The 26,981-nt window shown below is 30.1% G+C and overlaps 2 protein-coding genes and 2 pseudogenes across 2 annotated transcripts; 2 read left to right on the top strand and 2 right to left on the bottom strand.

Annotated features, from left to right (window-relative positions):
• Nucleotides 1-6,908: 6,908 nt before the first annotated feature.
• Nucleotides 6,909-7,803, bottom strand: LOC111294948 (ethylene-response factor C3 pseudogene; annotated as a pseudogene).
• A 5,412-nt stretch (nucleotides 7,804-13,215) lies between these two features.
• On the bottom strand, nucleotides 13,216-13,956 carry LOC111294131 (ethylene-response factor C3 pseudogene; annotated as a pseudogene).
• A 2,527-nt stretch (nucleotides 13,957-16,483) lies between these two features.
• Nucleotides 16,484-18,168, top strand: LOC111294130 (rubisco accumulation factor 1.1, chloroplastic-like). Its single transcript, XM_022887314.2, has one exon. The coding sequence runs from the start codon at nucleotides 16,539-16,541 to the stop codon at nucleotides 17,874-17,876; it is 1,338 nt and encodes a 445-aa protein (XP_022743049.1). The 5' UTR covers nucleotides 16,484-16,538; the 3' UTR covers nucleotides 17,877-18,168.
• Nucleotides 18,169-20,237: 2,069 nt separating this feature from the next.
• On the top strand, nucleotides 20,238-20,950 carry LOC149514940 (patatin-like protein 2). The gene is made up of 3 exons (XM_089742938.1): nucleotides 20,238-20,471; nucleotides 20,573-20,696; nucleotides 20,886-20,950. The coding sequence occupies exons 1-3, from the start codon at nucleotides 20,238-20,240 to the stop codon at nucleotides 20,948-20,950; spliced, it is 423 nt and encodes a 140-aa protein (XP_089599064.1).
• Nucleotides 20,951-26,981: the final 6,031 nt, after the last annotated feature.

Here is a 26,981-nt window from a genome sequence, read left to right as displayed (position 1 = left end):
CAATTCGATGAGTTCCAACACCGGCTCCCATCATCCCACCTTAAAAATCAAAGCTCCTCCTGTCAAGCTTCTTCCTTTTGGTCACCACCATGGAGATCATTCCTGTCAACTTAGCTTAATCAATTCTAGCTTATATTTATAAGCCTTTCAAATAAAGGCAGGCACTTTTACCTTTTTTTTTTCCAGGTAATTCTAGCTTCGTTTAGGAAAACTTTCTTTCGGGTTGTAATTTAATTTTTATGTAATCTCAGATCAGGTAACTTTTCTGTTGGTTAATTAAAGTGCTATAAGTGAGCAATTTTATCTTCAGATGAATATTAAAATCATGAAAATATTTCCATTAATTGGTCAGTAATTATTATGATCTTCAGTAATTGATATTCCACTGTAGTCCTTCATTATAAATGATTAAAAAAAAATTGCTTTAATTTTATGTAAAAGTGTTCCAATGATCTGTTTAAATTTTTTATTGCTAATTTCGATTTGATAGAAAATAAGATATATCTTGGAATCCCATCTCAAAGTGCATGAAAGATAAAATATTTGTAAAATTTCTGGGGGTGAGTAGATATAATAGTGAAATTAATTGAATGTTTCATTTATTTTTGGTTTATAATTTTTATCAGAGCAATTACTTTTTTTGGTAGGAAATCAAAGCAATTACTCGATCCTTGTTACAGCATATTTATTCAATTACAATACTAATTTACTAGCATTCTAACTTTTTTTCTTTTTTTTAGAAGTCCGGTTTAACAACTTCAGCTGATTGAGTTTAAAGAAATTAAAACTACCATCACTCATTAGGAGAATGGTATGAGAATATAGAAAGAAATTAAAAATAGATCTGACAATCTAAAATATGATATAAAAATGATAAAAAAAATGACATGAATATGATATGATTTAAAATTTTAACAAAAATTATATATAAATTTAATAAAATAAAAAAAATATTTTTATTCATACTAACTGTAATATATAATTTCTATATAAAATATAATATGAATATACAAATTATCATATTTTATATATACGGATACATGAATTATCATGTCTAATTATAAATTTTGAGATCTGTTGAATGTTATTTTTTAAAAGTGACTATATAAACTAATAGAATTAATCTCAAAATTTGTTGCCATTAAATATTTTACCCCTTAAATTATATATATAGCAAGGTATATATTGCACTTCAATTTTCGATATATAATTTAAGTTCTGAAAAAACGAAGAGGCCGTAAAAAAAAGTTTAAACTTAATTAAAAAAGTTATGATACCATGTTTAAATTCACTTCTACTAAAAGTTACAGTGTTAGCTAGGTATAATCATAATTTAAAATAATTTTCTTCACATAATTATAATTTAAAAGAAGTTCTGATATTGTGTTATGCTTCAATTAATCAAATAGTTAATCCTTTCCCAAACTTAATTAAGAACAAGATGAAAAAAGGAAAAAAAAAAAACACAAGTTCTTCATAAACCAAACAATTTCATCGTGAACCTCAGTACATGGTTAATTATATATACACCGGAATAGAGAGATTACAGAGAAGAAAATAACCGTGAAAAAGTGAGGAAAACGTTACTAATTCAATGAAATTCTGATGTTTTGATGGAAATAATCTAGTTAGAAATATCCATTCAGTAAAAAGAAACGAAATCTTAATACGGTTATAGGTGTTTTCAGATTTTGTTCAGATCTAATATTTCACAAAAAATCGAATCTTGATTGTTAAGAAAGAAAAAAAAATTTTCTCCTTGCGGATTAGACTAATTTATGTGGTAATTAAACGTTTGTATTTCCCTTTATCTACAAAAGAAAACAAGTCAATTGGAAAAAGCTTTACAGTGTGGACACTTGACTCAATTGTGATTCAAATCGTAAGAAATGGGCAGTGGATTAGAAATAAAAGCTTTTAGGTTCAATTCAGATACTGAAACTTCCTCGAAGGGTTCCTCATTGGACTATCGATTATTCGGTTTAGATGAGAAGACCTTGACTTTAATTTCGTAACCAAAGATTGGTTCCCGAATTTGTGAGTCTATATAACGGATCGTTCACATCTTCAATCAACCCAAAAGAAAAGAAAAGAAGGAAACCTACTTCAATTAATAAGTTAGATTTGTTCCAAATAAAGGACTCAATTGTAAGAGAAATTGAAAAGAGAAATGATATTTTTGATGGGTAATCCCAACGAGTGAGCCAAAACTTTGAGAAAAAGTATGCCCACAAGTACAATATCAAATATAAACATACTTGAATCTTTAATATTGGCAGTAATAGCAGCCATAATATATTAATACTATATATTTTGTTCACCAGAATTACTACTAAGTTGTCATAGGAGGCGGTTGGAGAGCTGCTGCTGACGTTGGAGGAGCTAACGATGAGCGTGCCTCCGTGGTGGACTGGCAGGGATCACAGGAAAATGTTTACGCTGTTGATTGAATATTGGAGTTGGCGGTGGTTTCCTATCATCAATCCTCTTGGACACTACCCTGGGCTTGTGTGGAAAGTCATGGGGAGAAAGTTTGGATAAGGAAGACACAGAAACAGGTTCAGTGGCCTTGACTCTGCGGCTGCCATGAAAAAGTAGGAGGGCAGAGATAAAAATGAAAATTATCAGCCTAGAATTGGCCTTCATTGTCGTGCTTTCTAGTACTGCTACGAGGCGTTTATGTGGCTGTAGAATGTGATGATCTTCGGCAGCTTAGGGTTTAAATAAAACCCATTTTCCCATTAAAGCCCGTTGGTTACGAATTTCACTAAGTCAAGGTCGTGTGGGGAAAGCTCACAACTTGCCACTCAGGGCCTTAAGAGAGTTATGTTTTTGTTCTTTCTGATTAAGCCCTAAGGATGTTGATTTATTTACTACTTGTCTTACTTGTCTACCTGCATGACCGCCACAACTAAGTATTAACTTCTTTTTTGGGTACAAACTAAGCATAATTCTTTTTGATGATAACAATGACCGTCATCGATATAACTTTAACGGTAACATTAATGCAACAACAATCAGTATTACAAGCACAAGAAATTTATAGTCACCAAATTTGATGGAGAAAAAATAATCAAGAAAATAAAAAATTGATTCAAAATTATAACTGGTTTGGTTTGAATTTATTTTTTTTTCTTATTTGATTTAAATAAAGTTTGGATATTAAATACATATATTAGATACAGATTAAATTTTGGATTAAGAAGTGAAAAAAAAAATTCAAATCAAACCGAATTATATATATTTTAGTTTTTACATATTTTTTAAAATTTTAAAAAATAAAAAATAATTTTATATCAAAATATGTTTAAATATATTAAATTTTATATTAAAATAATATATAAAAACTAAAAAAATTAAAATTTAAAAATAAAAAAACTGAACAAAACTGGTAAAATTTAGTTTGATTCGCTTCGGATAAAATGAATATTCGATTTAAATTTGGATTGAATTTTAAAATTTTATAATATTAAGTAATATCCAAAAAAATCGAATCAAATTTAATTCGATTCGAACTATTATTACCCTTGTTCTCAACTCCTCCTAGTATACACTAATTACTGACAAAAAAAAGTCAAAATCTAAAGTAATTTTCTTCACATAATTATAATTTAAAAGTTCTGTTATGCTTCAATTAATCAAGTAGTTCATCCTTTTCCTAACTTAAGAACAAGATGAAAAAAAAAAAAACACAAATTCTTTAATTCATAAACCAAACAAATCCATCATGACCTCAGTATATGGTTAATTATATACTGGTATAGATTAACTACAGAGAAGAAATTGACCGTGAAAAAGTAAGGAAAACATTACTAATTGAAGGAAATTCTGATGCTTTTGATTGGAAATAATCTAATTAGAACTGTCTATCTTTCCATTTGATGGAAAGAAAAAGAGATCTTAATATGGTAAGGAGTTTCTAGGATTTTGTTCAGATCTAATTTTTTTTGCGTAATCTTAAAGACACATTTTCTTGAGTCTACTTAATGCATTTAGGATTTTACTTCTGAAGTGCTTCTACAAAAATTAAAATCTTGACTGATAAAGAAAACAATTCTCAAATTACTAATTAGGCTAATTTTCGTTATAATTAAAAGTTTTTTATTTAAAAAAAAGGATAAATGTCATAAATAATTTTTAAATTATAATAAAATATTTAAATATGATATTAAAATTTTAAAAATTTTTAATATGATATTTGAATCATAAATTTATTCATTAATGTAATATTTCAAAAATTAATTATTTATCATGTATCATCTTTAAGATTAATCATATAAAAATTACATTAATTAATAAATTTATAATTTAAATAATACATTAAAAATATTTAAAATTCAAATATTACATTAACTATTTCCCTATAATTTACGTTGACCAAAAAAAAAAAAAGACAAGTGGAAAAGCTTGCCAATGGGGACGCTTGACCCAATTGTGATTCATATGGTAAGAAAGGGGCAGTGGGTTGAAACGTCCTCGATGGGTTGCTCATTGGACTATCGTTACTCCATTTTGATGAGACGACCTTGACTTTGATTTCGTAACCAGGTATTGGTTCACGAATTTGTGAGTCTATATTAAGGATCATGCACATCTTCAATCAATCCCAAAAAAAAAAAATTGTTTATGGGCATTTTTGTATCAAGCAACCTTTCCTTATATTTTAATATATAAATTAATTATGTTATAATTAGTTTTACGTTATAATTATTTCTCGATTTTAATTCAATTATAATATTTCTAAATTTACCTTTTACTTTTACTTTATATTAATTTTTTTTAAAAATATAATAAATAACAAAAGCATCGAACAACTTTGAAGTAAAAGTATCCAAAAAAGGAGCAGCCTACCCAGGACCTAGGCATGGCCCAAATCTAGATTGGGCAATTACATATGTTCGGCTCAATAGAGTGGGCTCAAGGTAACATGATATATATTATTTTGAAAAGCATTTTAAATAAAAATATTAGTAATGCAAAAATATTTGTTAATATTTTAATAACATGATTATTAATTTATTTAAATAAGCACTCAATTGTATCAGAAATAATGTTTTCGAATTTTTTTAGAACTGATAACATAAAAATTTATTTTGAAAAAAAAAATAAATTGATAGGGTTTAATGATATAATTAATAATATGTAAAATTAATTACTAAAAATATCACAATACTTATTTAAGAGTGAAAATTCTATCAAAATTTTAAATAAAATATATATTTTTAAAAATATATTTATTATTATTTTTTTAATTTTGTATACTTGTAAAATTTTTCAAAATTTCAGTTTATCAATTTAAATTTTTATTTTAATTTTTATGTAATCATTTTTAATAAAAAAATCTATTTAAAAATGTCATCTAAATCTTCTCTTAATTATATATACTCTATTAAAATTTGTGATTCATGTTTAAAGGTGATATGCGGTCGAAATGATTTTTAATAAATGGAATTTTTGTGTATATTTGTGAAGCAATAGCTATCTTTTCTTTTTGATTAAGCTTACAAGGAAGGTGATTTATTTCCAACTTGTCCTTCCTTGTCGAACTTCCATGGAGCATAATTCTTGGGTGATTGAGATTTGACACGTTAACCCAAAAAATAAAAATAATATATATATAATTGGCTAATTTGCCTTTTCGACCAGTGTTTGGCTTCAAATTTCAGTTTCGTCCTATCAGGGCTTTTGAAAGGAGTTAAGGAAAAGCATATTTGCATTTCAATCCCAACCCATTTCAAAAAGCCGAAGAAGTAAACTAAAGCATAACCATGAGCCTTTTATTTATGACCCAAATCAAACAATTCTGAAGAAAATGGAGGGGGCTTCATTCTTCTACAGCCAAATGACCCAATCCCAATCCAATGAAGAAAAATCACTCCAAAGCCTTAAAGCATGCTTTAATTTAGCCAAGTGGCATTACTTTCTATTGTCCACAGCATTTTTTTTTCCCACCTTTTTCTTATGTGCGCATGCCGCTGAATTTTTAGTATGCTTAAGCTGCCTTTGGACTTTGGTCTCAGTCAATATGAACATGCATTTATGGGGTCTTCTCTTTTCACAAGTCCCTTGCGGAAAACAAGTTCAACTGGACCAGATTATTGTTGAACCACACTCTCTTGTAGCCACGTGAAATTTGACCATGAAATTTAGTTAATGAATGATCTTAAAAGAATTAAAAAAATTGATATATTGCTCATATGGAAGTTGGGGATGAACTGAAACAAACAAGAATGTTCCCTTTTTTCTTTTTGAACAGAAAAATCTTCATTTCTGATAATGACATTATTAGAGGATTAAAGTGGATGATAATTTGATTTTTTTCCCTTTTTTTTTTTTGTTATAAAACATATGTTTTTCTACCAATTAATTTAGAAATGCCATGGTTACATGTTCAATGTTGCTTCCACTGCTTTCTTTTCAAGCAACTGAAAGTCATTTTTTTTTCTAGTAATGGCTTATCAAAGATTTGTTCTAATTGTTATCTTTTCTTAAAAAGGTTGAAGTTTCATATTTGAATCTTAAAATTTTCATAAATGTTCATTGTCTGTACTGTAGTTTCATGTTGTTGGTTTGTTATAGAGAAAAAAAATGACAGTGATATATAATTAATGTTGTGTCTCAAACATTAGCTGGACAAATCAAATCAATTACTCCACAAAGATATACATCAAATGTGGTCACAGTTTTTAATTACAGGAATCAATAGCTAGGACAATATTGTCAACATCAAGTTTCCATTCTAATGGAGCATTAAAAAGAAGCAAAGAAAATAAATATATTATCCACTAGCCCCAGTTGACATATAAAATTCTATGTTCCACAAAAACTTCAATCCTTCATCCATCATATTCAATATTTATTTGAATAGTAAGCAGAAGAAAAGAAAGAAAAGAAGAAAAAGACAAAGATAGAAAATAATTGCATAATTTATTGATATGATGTTGAATTTTTAATTTCAATTATCAGAATTTAATTCTACACAACCTTTGAATATCGAAAAAATTATCAAAGAGTAGAACTCTCGGATATGCTAAGAAGTTCCTCCAAGTAATCAGCTCCTAGATCCTCCAAGACCACCATATTTTCCATCCTCATAATTTCCTTTTCTTTTTTGACCCTCTTCATCATCCCTCTTTTGATATTTGAGTGCCTTTTTTTCATTGTTAAAACAGGTGAACACCCTTGTTCAAATCTATAGTTCATTTCTAGAAGTGATTCGTAGACTTTGTCCATTGGAAAATTGAGTATAGCCATGGAACCTCGCATTGCCAATGCAGCTTGATCGTAGGCTAAAGCTGCAGCCTCGGCTGTATCAAAGGTTCCAAGCCAAACTCTAACACCATTCCTTGTTGAATCCCTTATTTCAGCTGCATATTTTCCCCACGGCCTTCTCCTCACTCCTCTGTAACAAATCTCCCCGGTAGACTCCTCTTCTTTAGCTTTTGAGCTTACTTCATGATCATCTCTAGAGTTATTAACCGATGTGGTGTCAAAGGAGCTTACCTGGGCTTGGTTTAAGACTCCTAAGAGAAGCATCTCCTGAGAGTCATTTTCATTGAAGGGAAGGGCTTGGTTATGGGGATAATTGAACGAGTCTAATGACAAATTTTCTTGAGAAACATGGGAAGAAGATGATTCAGGAGAGAAATGAGAATATGGGTATTGGAAATATGAAGAATCCATGTACGAAAATGGAGTAAAATTCAGGCTATAGCTTTAATTTGAAATTCTTGATCCTTCTCTTTGAATATGGTATTTGGTGGACATAGGAGAAACATTTCAGAGCATTGGGGGTATATATAGGCAGAAGAGGGGGGAAAAACACTGGTTGGAAGTTCAGAAAACAAAAATTTAATATCCATTGAGATGACAAAGATGGAAAATGGCAAAATTACATGAATACAAGGGGGTTGGTTCAAACAACATTATTTGGTCGTTAATTGGACTCGGAAATGAGGCACCCAATCGTGAGTCAAAGGAGCAGATGGGCCATGGCGGCCAGGTCAGGCCAAAACTTCAATGGCTTACTCGCTTCAGAGTGATTGATTTCATCACTAGCTAAGGGCTCTGCCCACTTGGCACTAGCAGCTAGCAAAGGCATGGTACCACATTAAGTGCCCATAGTCCAGTGTTAAAGTACGGTTTTTTCAATGTTCAATTTAAAATATACTTATTATGATATAAAATATAAAATTAATATAATTAAAAATTTTAATAATTATTATATATAAATTTAATAAAATTAAAAAATAAATCTTATACTTTTGTATCTTATAAATTATAACAAATAATTTTTATATAAAAGTACATTATAAATATATAATTTTAATATTTTATATTATATAAATATACAAATTATTAAATTTACCTTTTACGGCTCTTAATCAGGTTAAATTTGTTGCAGATTTTACTTGCATAGATCAAGTCCTTTGAGGTTTTGCTTTACATCATATTTGACTGGAAAGTGCATGTTTATCCATGGGCATTACAGATTTTACCATTTTAATAATACCCATGATTGAAAAACTGAAACACTTACCTTTCTTCCAAAAAGTAAGTTATTTTATAAGTTATTGTTTTTTTTTTAATATTTTGCACCACTATCTTGCACGAGTGGGGTGATTTCGATATGTCCTACAAAACTATAAAAGGAAGTGGTCCTCACAAGAAAATTTTCTTCGGTCAAATTCATTTCCATTCAACATTTTGCTAGCTTTTGGCTTGATCTGAGGTTATGATCATTTTCGTTTTTCTTTTTAAAAAAAAGCTTGAGGGTTACCTTGATGGAAATTTGCATTTCATGATCTTATCATCTTCTCATAATTTTTTTTGATATAAAAAAATCATAATTTAAAAATAACAAATTATAGATAATAAAATTTAAATTTCAAAATTTATTGAATATTATATTTTAAATATAATTACATAAACTAATTGAATTAAACCCTATGTTCATCACCTCACCAATTTTGATTAAGCTTTGAGAATGCCACACTTCTCTTAATTGCCTCTTCTTATTTTTCTTTTTTGACCAATCTCTAAGCTTCGTAATTACTTTCTTTCTTTCAAGCTTTCAAGCCTTTACATCAAATTAAAGTTGGTAAATATTACTAACCATATAGCAATAAAGAATGTCCATGTTCATCGATCTTCTAGATCAAAACAATACAAAAGGACAAGGAAGAGAATAAATATATATTATATTCGATAGAATATGACCCATCCTTTTAAATCTTTGGTAATGTGCATGAACCTCCAATTTTACATTAAATTTTGAAGAGAGTTTTGAGCTGCTTGTCAAAAATTAATCGACCCTCCAATAATTATCCCTAATTTTCATACAATTGGATTTAATATGAAAACTGACAGATTGTTGCTTGACATACTAGCAAGTTGGCCTTTATTGTGACATGCATTTCCTAGGCGGCGTGGTCAAATATGCCTGTCACGTTTATTTTTCAGTTAACTTGAAGGTAAAAATAATTGCTTTAATTTAATTCTAACTTTTCAATCCAAAAAGTGACCAAAAGTTTGATTGCATGCAATTGGTCTTCTTCAACTTAAAAGATCAATTAATTACGATCTAAATTGAAGTTTTTTTTTTCAAATTTTTTATATTTTATAATTATTTAATCGTTTTAATCACATTATAATTTTTCGACGAAAAAAGTTAAATTACACCTTGTTATCAAAAGCCATTTCTTTAAGCATTTTTATGTTATAATATATACTATTATGCAAAATCTAATCCTCGAGGTAGATGTTTGAAAAAAATGTGCAAAGAAAGTCGAAAATGTGAAGCCGTCTACGGATTAAAACTGGAATTTTAATTAAGTTTTACATATTCAATCAAAATTTTGATAAGTGAGATCTCAAGTTATTATTTACCACACTCTTAATCTTCAAATTAGGTATTTAATGATCAAATGAAGATATATAGTTTTGAAATTCAATAGATTTGAATTCAAATCAGTCAAATCTCAACATCTATAGTTCTTTATTCATATTACGTTTTTTTACCAAAAATATATATAGTTTCAAGATGATCAACTAGGATTTAAACTATGAAAATTTTGTATAATATAGTTACCAAGCAAGGGTAATGATAATTGACATGAAGTAACAAGCAAGTGAGTGAATGCTTAAGGTTATATTTCCAAAAGCTGGTCAAGAAATAAATTTTATAATGTTCAGCCATTAAAGTGGTGGATGTTTTATACAAATAAAATAATAGGAAGATGTGATGGTGCTGTGGCGTTGAGGTGGTCACTTTGGCGATTTCAATCAAGCATCCCAAAAAAAATTTGAAAGTCTTTGGAAGTTGGAAATGTTCACAAAAAATTATTTAGTCCAAAGTTTCCAGGAGGAGAATATTCTTGCAGGATTTAATCAAACATTCTCTTAATTACTTTAACTTAACCATTAGGTCAATTTTTTTTTTTGCAATAAAAAATATTTTTAATTAGGGGAAGAAGAGTTTGATCCAACTATTCTGATCAATAATATATATACTTATTATTAAATCAAATACTTAAGTGTGTTTATAATGATATATTAAGATAAAATGTTTTAATTTTATTTAATAACTATAGCCAGTTCACAGTCGAAAAGGAAATTTTTCAAAAATTGTTGAAAAGTAAAAATAAATGGTAATAAATAAATTTATGTATGATTAAAAATACATAAATAATTAAAATTTAACCTACATTCAAATTAAGCTAATTGTTTTGTATAACAAGGATCATGCATCTTTTTTTTAACAATTGTTTTGGATAACATGTAATTTTTAATTTTTTTAAAAAATATTTGTTTATGCATCTATTCAAATATTGTTTTTTTTTAATAAAATGAAAGTATTTAGAGGAACAATCAAAGCACCAAAGCATTTAATTTAATTGGTTAACATATATATTTTTTTACTCAAAAAGTTGAATTCAAACCCTTCTGATCTAATATCGAAAAGAATAACAATTATATAAAAATCTTATTTATTTTATTTATCGAAACGAATAATAATTTTATCGAAATTGTAATAATCATTTTTTTATAATTACATTTCGTTGATATTTTATTAATAATTATAGACAAAAAAATTTCGTTGATAAAATTTAATTGATAATGCTTTTTATTCTGATAGTGAGAGTAACAATCAAACAAAATTTTGTTATAAGATCAGTAAAAAAATTTTGTGAACATGATGTTAAAGTGGAATCATGAATGTGTTGATGATGGGCACTTATGTGAGTACCCCATTCATGGTGTATGCTTAGGCTGTCTTCGTTGACTGAATTTCCAGTCATCTTGGGCTTTTCAGGCCAAGTGCTTTAAGGTCAAGAACGAACTACATCGTCTACATGCATGTTCTATATTTATGGATCAGAATAACTGAAGACTGTTTCAACTGACCAATTCTGCTTAGCCTATAGCCCTTGCATGAAATTTTTATCAGCAACTACTGGGTTTTTTTTTTTTTTTTCCCTTTGTGTTGAAAGCTGAAACAAAGAAAATCAAAATAGAACAAACAAGGTTTGAACTTATAATATAGATTCAAAGTCGAAGGGAAAAAATTATGTAGTAAACAGCCTCCAGCAATTCCTGACAGACTTAAATGCTGTAGAATTTAAATGATCTGAAAATCTTTGTTAAAACATCAGAATTAATTTTCAATTGGAAGGAACATGTTCAATAATCATCCAGTCAACTGAAGAAATTAGAACATATAGAATCTACAGAGCATCGGTTGTTTTTAATAGGTTGGAGGGCAAAATGAAAAATGCAGTTGAATTTAGGCTTTATTCAGTTAATTTATACAATTATTTTTAATAAATTGATAAACTTAAAATTAAAATTTTAATATTTGTAATTTTTTTTTCATACGTGAATTATGACTTCTTTCGTATAACTTTTATTGTTAAAATCCTTAAATCACAACCCTGTTTTTAATCAAATTGTTGCCCAAGACTGCTGTCCTAATCTTTGACTGAAAAGAATTCTTGGCATAATTTTTCTACATTCAAGAATATTCAACACTTATTTTTATTATTACTATTTTTCCTGCTTTCTTTTGGTGAACAAACGAAAATATAAAAAACCCACCGAAGATTTTCCTTAATTATAATATTGTCATATTCTTACAGGACAAAAGCTTTCCCAAAATAAATGTAACGTCATAGACAACCATATGTCCTTAATTAAAATTTGAATCCTTCCAACAAAAGACAAATCTAGGAAATAATCATAGAATAGATGTTACCCACTTCATACTGCGCTGCCCCTTTCTTGTCTTCATACTCTACTTCATATAGGGCTTCGTCAAATTCAAAATAGTTGTCAAATTAATTTAAAGTCCTTTCATTGAAAATAAAATGAAATAACTCAACTTGCCTATAGTACTGTTTTGGTGTATAATTTTGAGCTTTAAGTAATTATCTAAGCATTGCAATTCATTAAGTTCTTGAATATTTATTTTTATTAATTGAATCCTAAAATATTTATTTTTATCAAATTAAACATTTAAATATTTATTTTCCTTCAATTAAACGCTTGATTGAATAAAAATAAGTATTGATGGTTAATCAATATTTATTTAATAAGTACTTAACTAATAAAAATAAATATTTGAGAATTTAATTGATTATAATAAAACAATAAAAAATTGAATGGTTATTTTATTTTAATTCCCTTTTTTATATTTATGCCAATTTTAACTTTTATTCTAAAATCTTTGCATTGTTATTTTTGGTATGCATGCATAAAATTGGGTCCTAGCCCATTAAATTTTGTTTCATTTAAAATAAAATGAAATAACTCTGATATCGATGAGATGAAATGTAGGCCAAAATCTTATAACTTGAAATGAACCTTTTTTTTTAATTAAAAAGTGAAATACAAATAGATGCATGATTTTTTATTTTAAAATGTCCTTTTTAGTAGAAAGGAAAACAAAATTACTAGTAATATATAATTAATTAATGTGGTATTGTAGATGGTAAATCTTTCTAAATTCAAAAAACTAGAAAATTAAGTTCATCAAATGTATAGAAGAAAGAAAATTTGTAGAAAATGATTATAGTGTATTTAGACAATATATTGAAAATTCAACTAGTGTTTAATGTTGACTAAAATTATGCATAGCACAAAATTTTGATTCTACATCATCTGAAAGATTTACAAATTCAAAGACAATATCCAGCAAAAATTGGTCCTTCACTATCTTAATTCTCAACTGAGAAGAGAGAAGAAACAAAAAGAGAAGAGAAAATTGCAAAATTTTCACCAATAGGGAGTTGGACTCTCAGATATACTTAGAAGCTCCTCCAAATAATCAGCTCCTAAATCCTCTAACACCAGGATATTTTCCATCCCCATTTCCTTCTGGTTCTTGATCTTCTTGTTCTCTGATCGTCTGCTCTTCATGGAAAACCTTTTCTTCATTGTCAAAACAGGTGAACAACCTTCTTCAAACCCATAGTTCATTTCGTGAAGTGATTCATAAACTTTATCCACTGGAAAATTGAGTATAGCCATTGGACCTCGCAATGCCAATGCAGCTTGATCATAAGCTAAAGCTGCAGCCTCAGCTGTATCAAACGTTCCAAGCCAAACTCTAACACCATTCCTTGTGGAATCCCTGATCTCAGCTGCATATTTTCCCCATGGCCTCTTCCTGACTCCTCTATATGAAACCTTCTTTTCTGTCTCCTCTTCATTGGCCTTGGAGTTCACTTCATGTTCATCTATAAAACTATTGGCAGACGTGGTATCAAAGGAGTTTACCGGAGCTTGGTTTAGGGCCCCCCAAAGAAGTTTTTCTTTGGAGTCATTTTCATTGAAAAGAAGGGCTTGGTTATGGAGAAAATTGAATGATTCCGGTGACAAGTTTTCTTGAGAAACATAGGAAGAAGAGGATTCAGGAGAGAATTGGAGATTTGGGTATCGAAAGAATGAAGAATCCATGTATGAAAATCAAGTATAATTCTAGATATGGATCGATCCTGTTATTCTCTTTGAACAAGCTCTTTGGTCATAGGAAATGAAATTTGAAGGTTATGGCTATATATACTAATTACAAGCTAGGGAGGGAAAGGCTACATTATTCAAATATTTTTCTAGAAACTTAAGAAAGGACGGAAAGAGGGTAAAATTACATGAACAAAGAGTCAAACAACATTATTTGGTCGTTAATGGAACCCACAATGGATGTTGATGCATGAAAGCCAAAGGGCACAATTGTGGGGCATGGCGGCCAGGTTAGATTAAATTTTAATCAGACTTCAGCTTGATGATTTCACTTGTCTGTCTTGCCTAAGCCATATTAGTTTAGTTTCAAAATTGTGTAAATCACAATGCTTAGAGTGATTTTTTTTTTTCTTTTGGTAAAATAAGTTTTTTTTTTTTTTTTAAATTAATAGATAAAAAAGGAGGATACAACAACAACAACAAAGAGAAATAGCAAGCGATTAGGCTAAATAACCACTTATAATGCAAACTAAATAGTCTATTTTTATAAAAATATTATTATGTGTGACATGATTTAAATAAAAAAGATATATGTTTAACATGAATAATGTTTCACAGAATAAAAAAAGATATATTTTACCTTATGATTGAAATTTGGAAACATGTTTTGTAACTTTTTCTACAAAAGGAAGATAATAAAAAAAAAAATATTATCTTTTGGTTTTACCAATATATTGCACGAGTGGGTGTGCCTTGGATTTTAGGCAAGAACTGATCCTAGCAAGGAAATTTTTGTCCAGTCAATGCAATTTCTGCATATTCCTTTTATAACCTATTATTTATTTATTCATTTAGTATTAATTAATGACAGAAAAATATAAATAACAAGAGTAGGGTCATGAATGATTCAGTGCTTTCAATTTATTTAATATGAAATCATTATTGTATACAAAAAAGTATTTTTGACCCACATGTTTCCAGGTCTGAGAATTTTGCAACACTGAGTCTAGTTTGATCGTTGATGGCTTAATTGGTGTAAATCTACTGTTTGCTGCATTTGGTCTTGGAAAAGTATGGTAGAGCAATAATATCCGATGTTGACTCATGTGATAAAGAGAATTTATTTATTTATTTTTTGGTTAATTTGAGTTCTAATTCATAAATAAATTATAAAAATATAATTTTTTAATAAATTTATTTGAATCAATTAAAAAAATTGAACGAAATTTAAGAACCCTTACAACAAAAAAAAAAAATGGCAGAGCATTCAAATACTTCAAAAGGTTTCCAAGTTTCAATCTTGAACCCATCAATTAGCAGATAAGCAAGCAATTAATTAATGAATATTCTACTTATACAGTTTCTGTTTTATAAAAAAGCTGGTCAAGAAATGAATAATATAATAGGGCTTTTAAAGTTGGGTGTGAATAAAAAACCAAAAAAAAAAATGTGATTCTGATGTTCCCTTAGAGGTTGATCAAATCTTGCATTTTGGAGAATTCATTTAAAACTTTCATAAGTGTTGTGAAAGTCTTTCAAAGTTCAAACTTCAAAAAAGAAAAAAAAAAGTCAAAAGTTTTATGTGAGAGTTCTTAAATCTTCACATTTAATCAAATGTTGGGGGTATATATTAAATTTGATAATTTAAAATATGATAAGATAATATGATATAAAAAAATAAAAAAATAACACAATTTAAAATTTTAATAAAAATTATATATAAATGAAATAAACAAAAAATATATTTTTTATTTTCTTATTGACATGAATTATAATATATAATTTTCATATAAAATATAATATAAATATATAAATTATCAATATTTTATATAATACAAATATATAAATTACCAAATCTTATCTATATTGCAAATTTAGTGTATAATTTTAAAGGTTAAAGTTTAAAAAAGCCTTTAAATAAAAATTAAATAATTTTTGAGCATTACAATCTATTGAGTTCTCGAATACTAATTTTATTGAATTAAATTTTTAAATATTTATTTTTATCAAATTAAACCCTTAAACATGTACTTTTTTCTAATTAAACTCTCAATTAAAAGAAAATAAGTACTAACGATTAATCAATTTTTATTTAACAAAGACTCAATTTTTTGAAAATAAATATTTAAAAATTTAATTTATTCTAATAAAATGATAAGAGTTTAGATAATTATTTAATTTTAATTCCTTGGCTTTTCTATATTTATGCCAAATTTGAACTTTTATTTTAAAATCTTTGCATTGTTATTTATGGTATGCATAAAATTGGGTTCTAACTCATTAAAATTGTGTATATTCTTAAAGGACTCAGGACTTCTTGTTGGAGTTTTGTTTTGAACCTATCAATAAAGGCCCACTAATATGCCTTTAACTCTGAATAGCCCATGTGAGTGCAATGGCCTCTCATTCATCAACAAAATTTTTAAGGCAAGCTTCTCTTCCTTGGCCTAATCTACTCAAACAAAGCCCAAACCAAAAACCCATGCAATTCAGCTTTCAGATCAGATAAGGCAGCCGACAAAGCTCACTTCCATTTGCTTGCTTTGTCCCTCCTCCTGCAAACCTCATTTTTCTTCACCATGCTCTCATCAACCTCTCTCAAACCCATTTCCAATCCCAAAAATCCTTTCTTTTCTTTATTCTTAATCCAAAACACATCTCTTTTTTCCTTCCACCTTCCTTTCCCCCCTTCTAAAACCCTCCTAAAACCCATCTCAGCTACTCTTATCCCTCCCAACGCCCAACCTCAGCAGCAGCAACTTTACCAGCCTTTTAGGCCACCCCCATCCCCACTCCCTGCCCAATTCCGTTCACTTGACCCTCAAGCTCGTTTAGAAGTCTTAGCCAACCGCCTTGGCCTTTGGTTTGAATATGCCACACTTATCCCTTGTCTTTACCAGGAAGGTTTTTCTCCTCCTTCCATAGAAGAAACCACTGGGATTTCTGGGATTGAACAGAATAGACTTATAGTGGCTTCCCAGGTAAGAGAATCACTTATTCAATCCAAAACTGATGAAAATGTTTTATCTTTTTTTGACACTGGTGGTGCTGAATTGCTTTATGAGATAAGGCCTTTAAGTGCTACACAAAGAGCTGAAGCTGCTCGTTATATAGTTGAAAATAGATTGGATGCTAAGGGCGCACAAGATTTGGCTAGAGCTATGAAGGATTTCCCAAGAAGGAAAACGGATAAAGGTTGGAAAAGTTTTGAGCATAAGCTCCCAGGGGATTGTTTATCATTTATGTATTATAGGCAAAGCAGGGAACATAGGAATCCTTCTGAACAAAGAACTGCTGCTTTAAGGCAAGCATTGGAAGTGGCTGAGTCTGAGAGTGCTAAAAAAGAGGTGTTGGAAGAGTTGGAAGGTGGGGAGGGTGAAAAAGAAGAGAAAGGAGATGATTTGGACTATGGGGTTCGGGTTCCAATTGTTAGGATGAAGTTTGGTGAAGTTGCTGAGGCTACTAGTGTGGTGGTTTTTCCGGTTTGTAAGGCGGAGGAGAATGACAGAGAGATTTTGGCAGCACCTTTGGAATGTAGAAGTGGAGGGGATTTTGGTGTAGTGGAGGCTGAGAAAGGGTGGAAGAGGTGGGTTGTTTTGCCAGGTTGGGAGCCGGTTGTGAGGTTAAGGAATGGCGGAGTTGTAGTTGCATTTGGTGATGCAAGAGTTTTACCATGGAAGGCAAATAGGTGGTATAAGGAAGAGGATATTTTGGTGGTTATGGATAGGAATAGGAAGGAGGTGGAATTGGATAATGGGTTTTACTTGGTGACAGTTGATGGTGGTGGGTTGAAGGTGGATAGAGGATCAGCATTGAAGGAAAGGGGTGTGAAGGAGAGTCTAGGAACCGTGGTGTTGGTGGTTAGGCCACCAAAAGAAGAAACTGATGATCAATTGAGTGATGAAGATTGGGAGTGAAAAGAATTGAAAGTGAGTTATGGTGTTTTAATCTTGATTGCAAATGGAGATTACTGCAGGCCATCTTTAATTTTAATAATGGTGCTTGAAATCAGAGTCATATGGACTTCAATTCAATGCCCCGTAGCTAGATTTCTGTATTCTATTCTGTTGCCAAATGAAGGCTTCGATTTGAGCTAATCAACTTAAGTGTAATGCTCTGCTCCATTGTTAGCAGGAGGCAGTTCACTTTTTGTTTTATATGCATGTACTACATGAAACGATTCAACTACAGATGTCATCCTTTCTGTTAGCAGCATCTGATATGCATTCTAAAGTTTTTAATGTGTCATAAAGGTGCCTGAGAAAGAAGAATGAACCCCATAAAGAAACTCTTGGCCCTTAAAATTTGCCAAACGACAGCCACATAGACTGCAAGTTATGTTAATGTTCTAAACTGATTGTAAAATTTCTCAGGGTTAATTTCTTCTTTAGGTCATGAATCAAACCAGGTCTGATCAGGCCCTCGGCTTGGGCTAACCTTCAATTGATTGCTGGATTAGTCAACAGAAGATGATAACTGGTTATCACTGGAATCTAATTTCCTAATTGTAACTCTCTATCAGGGTAATCTGGTCACCAGTAGTCTTAACAAAGTCAATCCCAGCCTCTATAGAATCCACTATCAGTCATTGAAGCGAAAAGAGAAGGACTACCGCTGACCTCATTAGGTGCAAAAGGAAACAAAACTTTTTACGAATCCGTTACTGCCATACTAGTGTGACATATCATCTGTAAAGGCCATACCAGAAACAAAAAGGAATAACAACCTCCTTAAAAACTGACAGAATTTCATAGCTATAAATGAGACTGAAAGCAAACCAGGGCTTTTCAACCGGTGAAAGTAGCTATACATTGGCAAAAAGTTCAGTTTTCTGTCATCAATGGCAACTGGTGAGTTCTTGTAATTGCTATTTTCTTTTTCAAAATCCAGCATCTTCTTTTACCAATTTCCTTCAAATGTCAGTGAGCATGTATCTCTTGCAGACTCTCAATTACACATAAAATATTTTAGTATTTGAAAGAACACTCTTAGATACTTTTTTTTTTAATAAAAAAATCTTATTGGCTTTAGAATCTGTAATTTTGAACATCATGATTGATATTTGAATAAAAACTCATCATTATGGACTGATTAGATGGAAAACTTATAACAATTCTCAGCATTGATGGTGGGGGAGTGAGAGGGATTATCCCTGGGACCATTCTCGCCTTCCTTGAAACGTAGCTTCAGATTGGTTGCTCACTCCTTTTATGCCCCTATGCTAAGTATACGGTTTATATAGAATGGAGTGTGACTTAGAAATTCAGTTGACTTTTGTAGAAAATTTTTTCTTGAACAGAAGCTGGATGGTGAGGATGCAAGGATTGCAGATTACTTTCATTTCATTGCTGGTACCAGCACCGGAGGTCTTGTTACAGCTATGCTTACCGCTCCAAATGAAAACAATCGACCTATATTTGCTGCAAAAGATATCAACAGATTTTATCTTCAAGAGAGTCCACATATCTTTCCTCAAGAATCAGAACAGCCTCAATAATTCGTTGCAATGTAGGTTCCCATATTTCTTTCAAATTTGAGGATGGTATGTGGGAAATTGTTCATTTGATATGTCTCCACTCTTTCAGGTATAGCTTGAATTGGTACACCACTATAACAAAATGGGTTAAGTTAGTTTGGAACAAATATTCGGAGCCAGTGTATCATTCTGTAGAGGCCTTTATCAGATGGATCGAAATAGCAGCATTGGGTCCCAAATGTGATGGCTTCTATTTGCACAAAAAGATCAAAGAAATGCTTGGAGATAGAAGGCTTAGTGAGACTCTATCCAATGTGATAATTCCCTCTTTCGATATCAAGCTTCTCCAACCAATAGTTTTCTCCACCTTAAAGGTCATTTATTCTGATTTTGCTGAACAGTGGAATTGTCAGAATCCAAGGTGGATTGATTCAGTTGTTGTAATTAGCATAATTTTCTTTTCTAATCAATTATTGCAGGCGAGACATGACGATTCAGAGGATGCTCCACTAGCAGATGTTTGTATCAGCACTTCTGCAGGACCATATTTCCTCCTTCCATATTATTTTGAAATCAACTCATCAAAAGGCACCAAGAAATTCAACCTGGTTGATGGTGTTGTTGCGGCCAACAATCCTGTAAATTTAATTTTCAGAAACAATGTTTTGATTGCATTTTCCCATCAAACAGAATACTGTAATGAGATTTTTTTACACTCTTAACTGCTTTTGATAAGTTTATCAGACTTTGCTAGCAATATCGGAGGTGATCTTTAAATAGGAAAGTTCCATGCTTGAACAACATGGATTTCAGTAAACTTCTTGTTCTCTCCCTTGGAACTGGATCATCAAAGAGGGATGAAAAGCTTGAGGTTGGGGATGGAAAAAGCTGGGGACTCTTCCACTGGTTCATGGGGCCTAACGGTACCAACCCCTTATTTGATGTTGTCCTGACTGCAATGGATGATATGGTTGACATATATTTATCTATTTTCTTTCAAGGCTCTAGTATCAAGGACAATTATCTACGAATTCATGTATATTCCATCCTGAACATTGATTTTTCTATTGTTCAATTTTGCTTCTGAAGACAACCACCCTTTTAAAAGGCTCTTTCCTGATCTAACTATGAAACCAGATTGATTGCTTGAAATACACTCAGGCAGCCACTGACAACTCAAACAAAGAAAACCTTAAAAATCTTGAGAAGATTACAAATGAGCTTCTGAAAAGGCCTGTTGCTGCTGTGAACTTGGAAACTGGTTTATATGAAACAATTGACCTGGCAGACATATGAAGAAGCAATCATCAAGTAAGACTAACACTATATGAAATATTGTCTCCACATTTATCACTTCGTACCATTAAAGCGTTGTCTCCACATTGATCACTTCATATCATTAAAGCCTGTTCTGATTTTAATTAAAATGCTCTCAACTGGTATTGAGCAGGTTTGCCAAACGATTGTCCGATGAAAGGAGGTGCCGCCACACTAACTGCTCGAGCTAGTAGCTAGTTATGCAAGGTCCATTCCCATTGTGCGGTTACTCTCCAGTAGTTCAAGTGATACAAGTTACAGGTCGATGTCAAGAAAAATATGGCTGGATTTGGAAGGTAGCTACGTTTAAAAAGACTGGTCTATTTTACTCATGTAGAAACTATAAATTAGTTACAAAATGTACCAGAAATGAAAAAGGAACAATTCCTCTCCCAACCAAAAAGCATAATCAATTTGATAAAAACATGAAACAAGTGATTTTTCCTTCAGAAGTCCCTCAAAAAGTTCTGCTGAAATGCATGTGCATTATCCATGTGTTTAACAATATGGGTAGGGTTCATAAATCCCTCACAAAACAGGACTGCACTCCAACTGATAATAACAAACAGATAAAAGACAATTAGCCATGGACTCTTAGGTAAGTAGTCCAAAAAAAAAGTTATAATGTCAACTTGACAATAAATGCGTGTAATTTTATTATTCCATTAACTATAAAATCATTCCAGAGCAGTAATTTGTTAAGGAAAAAAAAAAAAAAACACTTGGATATAAAAATACGTAGTATAGTCAACCGAATTGTTGTTGTTAAATTAACTTGACTTAACATCCAATTGGTTGACCATCTTCCAATGACTCTGTACAGCGTGAGAAATTAGCAACAGAATTGTTTCTAACTGGAGCAAACACCTTGTCATAATCAACGCATTGGTTTTACTTGTACAGCACACACTTGGAAAATGGCTCGAGAATTCAAGATGAGAGCCTAAAAGATAATTATTGTCCATTAATCTCTATTCTCCTATCGAATATTTATGATTTTAGTTTCATTTGAGCACCATTAAAATAGTTCATAGGATTAAGACAGTTCAAATGGTTTGAGAATTCCAGATGAAAGCTTTACAACACAAATGGCTAAAAAATTCAAGATGAAAGCTCTATAAGGATAACCATTGTCCATTAATCTCTATTCTCTTACGTAACATTTATGATTTTAATTTCCTTCGAACACCAATAAGACAGTTCACACCATTAAGACAGTTAAAATGGCTTGAGAATTCAAGATGAAAGCTCTATAAAGATAACCATTGTTCATTAATCTCTATTCTCCTACTTAACATTTATGATTTTAATTTCATTCGAACTCAAATGGCTCGAGAATTCAAGATGACAGCTCTATAAGGATAACCATTGCCCATTAATCTCTATTCTCCTACTTAACATTTATGATTTTAATTTCCTTCGAATGTCATTAAGACAATTCAAATGGCTAAAAAATTCAAGATGAAAGCTCTATAAGGGTAACCATTGTCCATTAATCTCTATTCTCTTAGGTAACATTTATGATTTTAATTTCCTTCGAACACCATTAAGACAGTTCACACCATTAAGACAATTAAAATGACTCGAGAATTCAAGATAAAAGCTCTGTAAGGATAACCATTGTTTATTAATCTTTATTCTCCTACTTAACATTTATGATTTTAATTTCATTCGAACTCAAATGACTCAAGAATTCAAGATGACAGCTCTATAAGGATAACCATTGCCCATTAATCTCTATTCTCCTACCTAACATTTATGATTTTAATTTCCTTCGAATGTCATTAAGACAATTCAAATGGCTCAAAATTCAAGATGAAAGCTCTATAATGATAATCATATTTATTCTCTTACGTAACATTTATGATCTTAATTTCCTTCGAACACCATTAAGACAATTCACACCATTAAGAAAGTTAAAATGGCTCGAGAATTCAAGATGAAAGCTTTATAAGGATAACCATTGTCCATTAATCTCTATTCTTTTATCTAACATTTATGATTTTAATTTTATTCGAACTCAAATGGCTCAAAAATTCAAGATGACAGCTCTATAAGGATAACCATTGCCCATCAATCTTTATTCTCCTACCTAACATTTATGATTTTAATTTCCTTCAAACATCATTAAAACAATTCAAATGGCTTAAAAATTTAAGATGAAAGCTTTATAAGGATAACTATTGTCTATTAATCTCTATTCTCATTTGTAATATTTATGATTTTAATTTCCTTTGAACACCATTAAGATAGTTAAAATGGCTCAAGAATTCAAGATAAAAGCTTTATAAGGATAAACATTGTCCATTAATCTCTATTCTCCTACCTAACATTTATTATTTTAATTTCATTCAAACTCAAATGACTCAAGAATTCAAGATGATAACTCTATAAAGATAACTATTGCCCATTAATCTTTATTCTTCTACCTAACATTTATGATTTTAATTTTCTTCAAACATCATTAATGCTAGGCCAAATGGCTTCCAATCAATCAAGCTAGCAGAAGCAAAATCAAACAATCAATCAATCACATAAGAGACAATAATTTAACGTGATTCGATCTAACCGACTTACGTCTACGGATGAAAAATAAGATCCATTAGTTGTAGAGAATTATAAGTATACAGATCATATTAACCTTACTTAACAATTAATACCTATAGACTTTTTCAATTTTTTTTAGTTCTATAGAGTATTTTCAGCTTAAACAAATATATACCCATGTTCACTATTTTAACATAAACAAATACATACCCATATGCACTTATACATCATACCTATATGGACTATCTCAGTCTCCTCTAATTCATTCAAAACATTCATATTCATACACGCACATAAGACGTAAATCTCCAGTAGCCTTATGAGGTGTCTATTCCATAAAACTTTACAACTCTCTTATATCTTTTTCTCATATCTAACCTTGTAGAGATTTAATCTATTTATAAGCATACAAACTTGCCTATTAAGAATCCATTTTCTCTTAAAATTTTTTTTTGCGAGTCTTCTTGTCATTAAGCAATATTTAACCAATTCTAAATAAATCTGTTATGAAATTTGAGTCACTCTTTTCAACAATCTTCACTTTAACTCAAATTTCATCAAATCATTTATTTTCATGCTAGACATACTTGACTTCACCTACAATGAAAGTATCACAATTATCTTCTCTTGTGTGTCTTCATGCTTCACGTAAATCAATCGTCAATCCTCAAAACATGAACTCAAACTTTTCTCTTAAATCGAGCTCTTTCGAGCATCCCTCTTTTCATGCCTCGAATCATGCTCTGATACACTTGTTAGGCCAAATGGCTTCCAATCAATCAAGGTAATGAAAGCAAAATCAAACAATCAATCAATCACATAAGAGATAATAATTTAATGTGGTTCGATCCAACCAACTTGTGTCCATGAATGAGAAAAAAGATCTACTAGTTGTAGAGAATTACAAACATACAAATCATATTAACCTTACCCAACAATTAATACCTATAGACCCTTTCAATTTCTTATAGTCATATGGAGTATTCTCAACTCAAACAAACACATAATCATGTGCACTCTTTTAATATAAACAAATACATACCCATATACACTCATGCATCATACTTATATGGATCATCTCAGTCTTCTCTAGTCTATTTATAAACATTTATATCCATATACACCCATAAGATATAAATCTCTAGTAGTCTTATGAAATGTTTATCCTATAAAACTTTATAACTCTCTTATATATTTTTTTCATACCTAACCCTGTAGAGACTTAATCTATTTATAAGTATACAAACTTGTTTATTAAGAATCTTTTTTTTCTTATAATTTTTTTTATAAGTCTTTTTATCTATCAAGTAATATCTAACCAATTTCAAATCAATCTGTTATGAGATTTGAGTCACTATTTTCAACAATTAAGACAATTCAAATGGCTAAAAAATTTAAGATAAAAGCTTTATAAGGATAACCATTGTCCATTAATCTTTATTCATTTACATAACATTTATGATTTTAATTTCTTTCAAATACCATTAAGACAGTTCACACCATTAAGACAGTTAAAATGGATTGAAAATTTAATATGAAAGCTCTATAAGGATAACTATTGTCCATTAATCTCTATTCTCCAACCTAACATTTATGATTTTAATTTCTTTCGAACACCATTAAGATAGTTCACACCATTAAGATAGTTTTAAGGCTTAAGAATTCAAGAAAAAAATGCTATAAAGATAACTATTGTCCATTAATCCCTATTCTCTTATGTAATATTTATGATTTTAATTTCATTAAAACATCATTAAGATAGTTCAAATAGCTTGAGAAATCAAGATTAGAGCCCTTTAAGGAGAACCATTGTCCATTAATCTTTATTCTTGCACCTAACATTTATGATTTTAATTTTGTTTGAACACCATTAAAATAGTTAAAATGGCTTAAGAATTCAATATAAAAGCCCTATAAAGATAACTATTGTCCATTAATATCTATTCTTACTTAATATTTATGATTTTAATTTCATTCAAATAACATTAAGATAGTTCACACCAGTAAGATAGTTCAAATGGCTTGAGAATTCAAGATGAAAGCTTTATAAGGATAACCACTGTAAATTAATCTCTATTCTCCTAACTAATATTTATGATTTTAATTTCTTTCGAACAACATTAAGACAATTCAAATGGTTTGAGAATTAAAAATGAAAGTTTTATAAGTATAACCATTATCCATTAATCTCTGTTCTCCTACCTAACATTTATTTAATTTCCTTTAAACACCATTAAGACAGTTCACACCATTAAGACAATTCAAATAGGTCAAAATTCGAGATGAAAGCTCTATAAAGATAACCATTGTCCATTAATCTCTATTCTCTTACCTAACATTTATGATTTTAATTTTATTCGAGCACTATTACGATAGCTCAAATGGCTTGAGAATTCAAAATGAAAGTTTTATAAAGTTAACCGTTGTCCATTAATCTCTATTCTCCTACCTAACATTTATGATTTTAATTTTCTTCGAACATCATTAAGACAGTTCACACCATTAAGACAATTCAAGTGGCTTGAGAATTCGAGATGAAAACCCTGAAAGGATAACTATTGTCCATTAATCTCTATTCTTCTACCTAACATTTATTATTTTAATTTCATTAGAACACCATTAAAATGATTTAAATGGCTCGAGAATTCAAGACTAGACCCTTATAAGGATAACCATTGTCCATTAATATTTATTTTCATACCTAATATTTATGATTTTAATTTCATTCGAACACTATTAAGATAGTTCACACCATTAAGATAGTTCGAATGGCTCAATAATTCAAGATGAAAGCTTTATAAATGTGACACCCTAATTCTACATTGCGATGTTATGAGGATCTGTTATGATATATACATTGAGACTTATGTCCATACTTGTGAGGTATTTTTTGTGAAAACTCGCACACAATTTGTGATGTATTGTCTATTATTCTTTAAAAGGTTCTTCACAAGTTTGTGCTTAAGTCTCAACTTATTTATCATAGCAAATCTTCAGAACATCTTGATGTAGGATTAAGGTGTCACAAACTCCTTTATTAAAATTTAACATCCTTGTTAAGCTCAACATAAAAAATACAAAAAAGTACAAAACTGCACACACAGAGCCACAAAGCTAAGATCATACTAGACTTTAAGATTCTAGAGTTGGGTCCCATCATGTAGCATTTGGCTCTTTTGGAATTATAAATGTGGCTCATACGGTATAGCACTTAACCCTCGTCTGATTGATGACCATTCTAATACTATTTGTAGAGATTCGCACTTAACCTGTGATGTATTATTTGCTTTGACTCGAAGGTTTCATAGTTTTATCATACTAAAAGCGTTTCACAAATTTTGGGTTTAAATCTCTATTTATATATCATAATAGATCTTTAGAATCTTTTGATGTATAATTGGAGTGTCACAATAAGAATAACCATTGTCCATTAATCTCTATTCTCTTGCCTAGCATTTATGATTTTAGTTTTATTGAAACTTCATTAAGACAGTTCACACCATTAAAATAGTTCAAATGGCCTGAAAATTCAATATGAGAGCCCTATAAAGATAAACATTGTCTATTAATCTCTATTCTCCTACCTAACATTTATGATTTTAATTTCATTTGAATACTATTTAGATAGTTCATATATAGACATGCTGTATGGGTGGATTCGAGACAATTTAGGATCATGTCC

The sequence above is a fragment of the Durio zibethinus genome, chromosome 14 (genome assembly GCF_047325235.1).
Source record: "Durio zibethinus cultivar Kanyao isolate XHJ-2024 chromosome 14, ASM4732523v1, whole genome shotgun sequence".
In the NCBI taxonomy this organism is placed as follows: Eukaryota; Viridiplantae; Streptophyta; class Magnoliopsida; order Malvales; family Malvaceae; genus Durio; species Durio zibethinus.
The sequence above is the reverse complement of the archived record's forward strand: the minus strand, read 5'-3'. Positions and strand labels throughout refer to the sequence as shown.

Coding starts and splice junctions, on each gene's coding strand:
- LOC111294130 (XM_022887314.2), top strand. CDS start 16,539: ATGCTCTCATCAACCTCTCTCAAACCCATTTCCAATCCCAAAAATCCT.
- LOC149514940 (XM_089742938.1), top strand. CDS start 20,238: ATGGATTTCAGTAAACTTCTTGTTCTCTCCCTTGGAACTGGATCATCA. Junction 20,472..20,572: donor ACAATTATCTACGAATTCAT/GTATATTCCATC, acceptor CTATGAAACCAG/ATTGATTGCTTGAAATACAC. Junction 20,697..20,885: donor TGCTGTGAACTTGGAAACTG/GTTTATATGAAA, acceptor GGTATTGAGCAG/GTTTGCCAAACGATTGTCCG.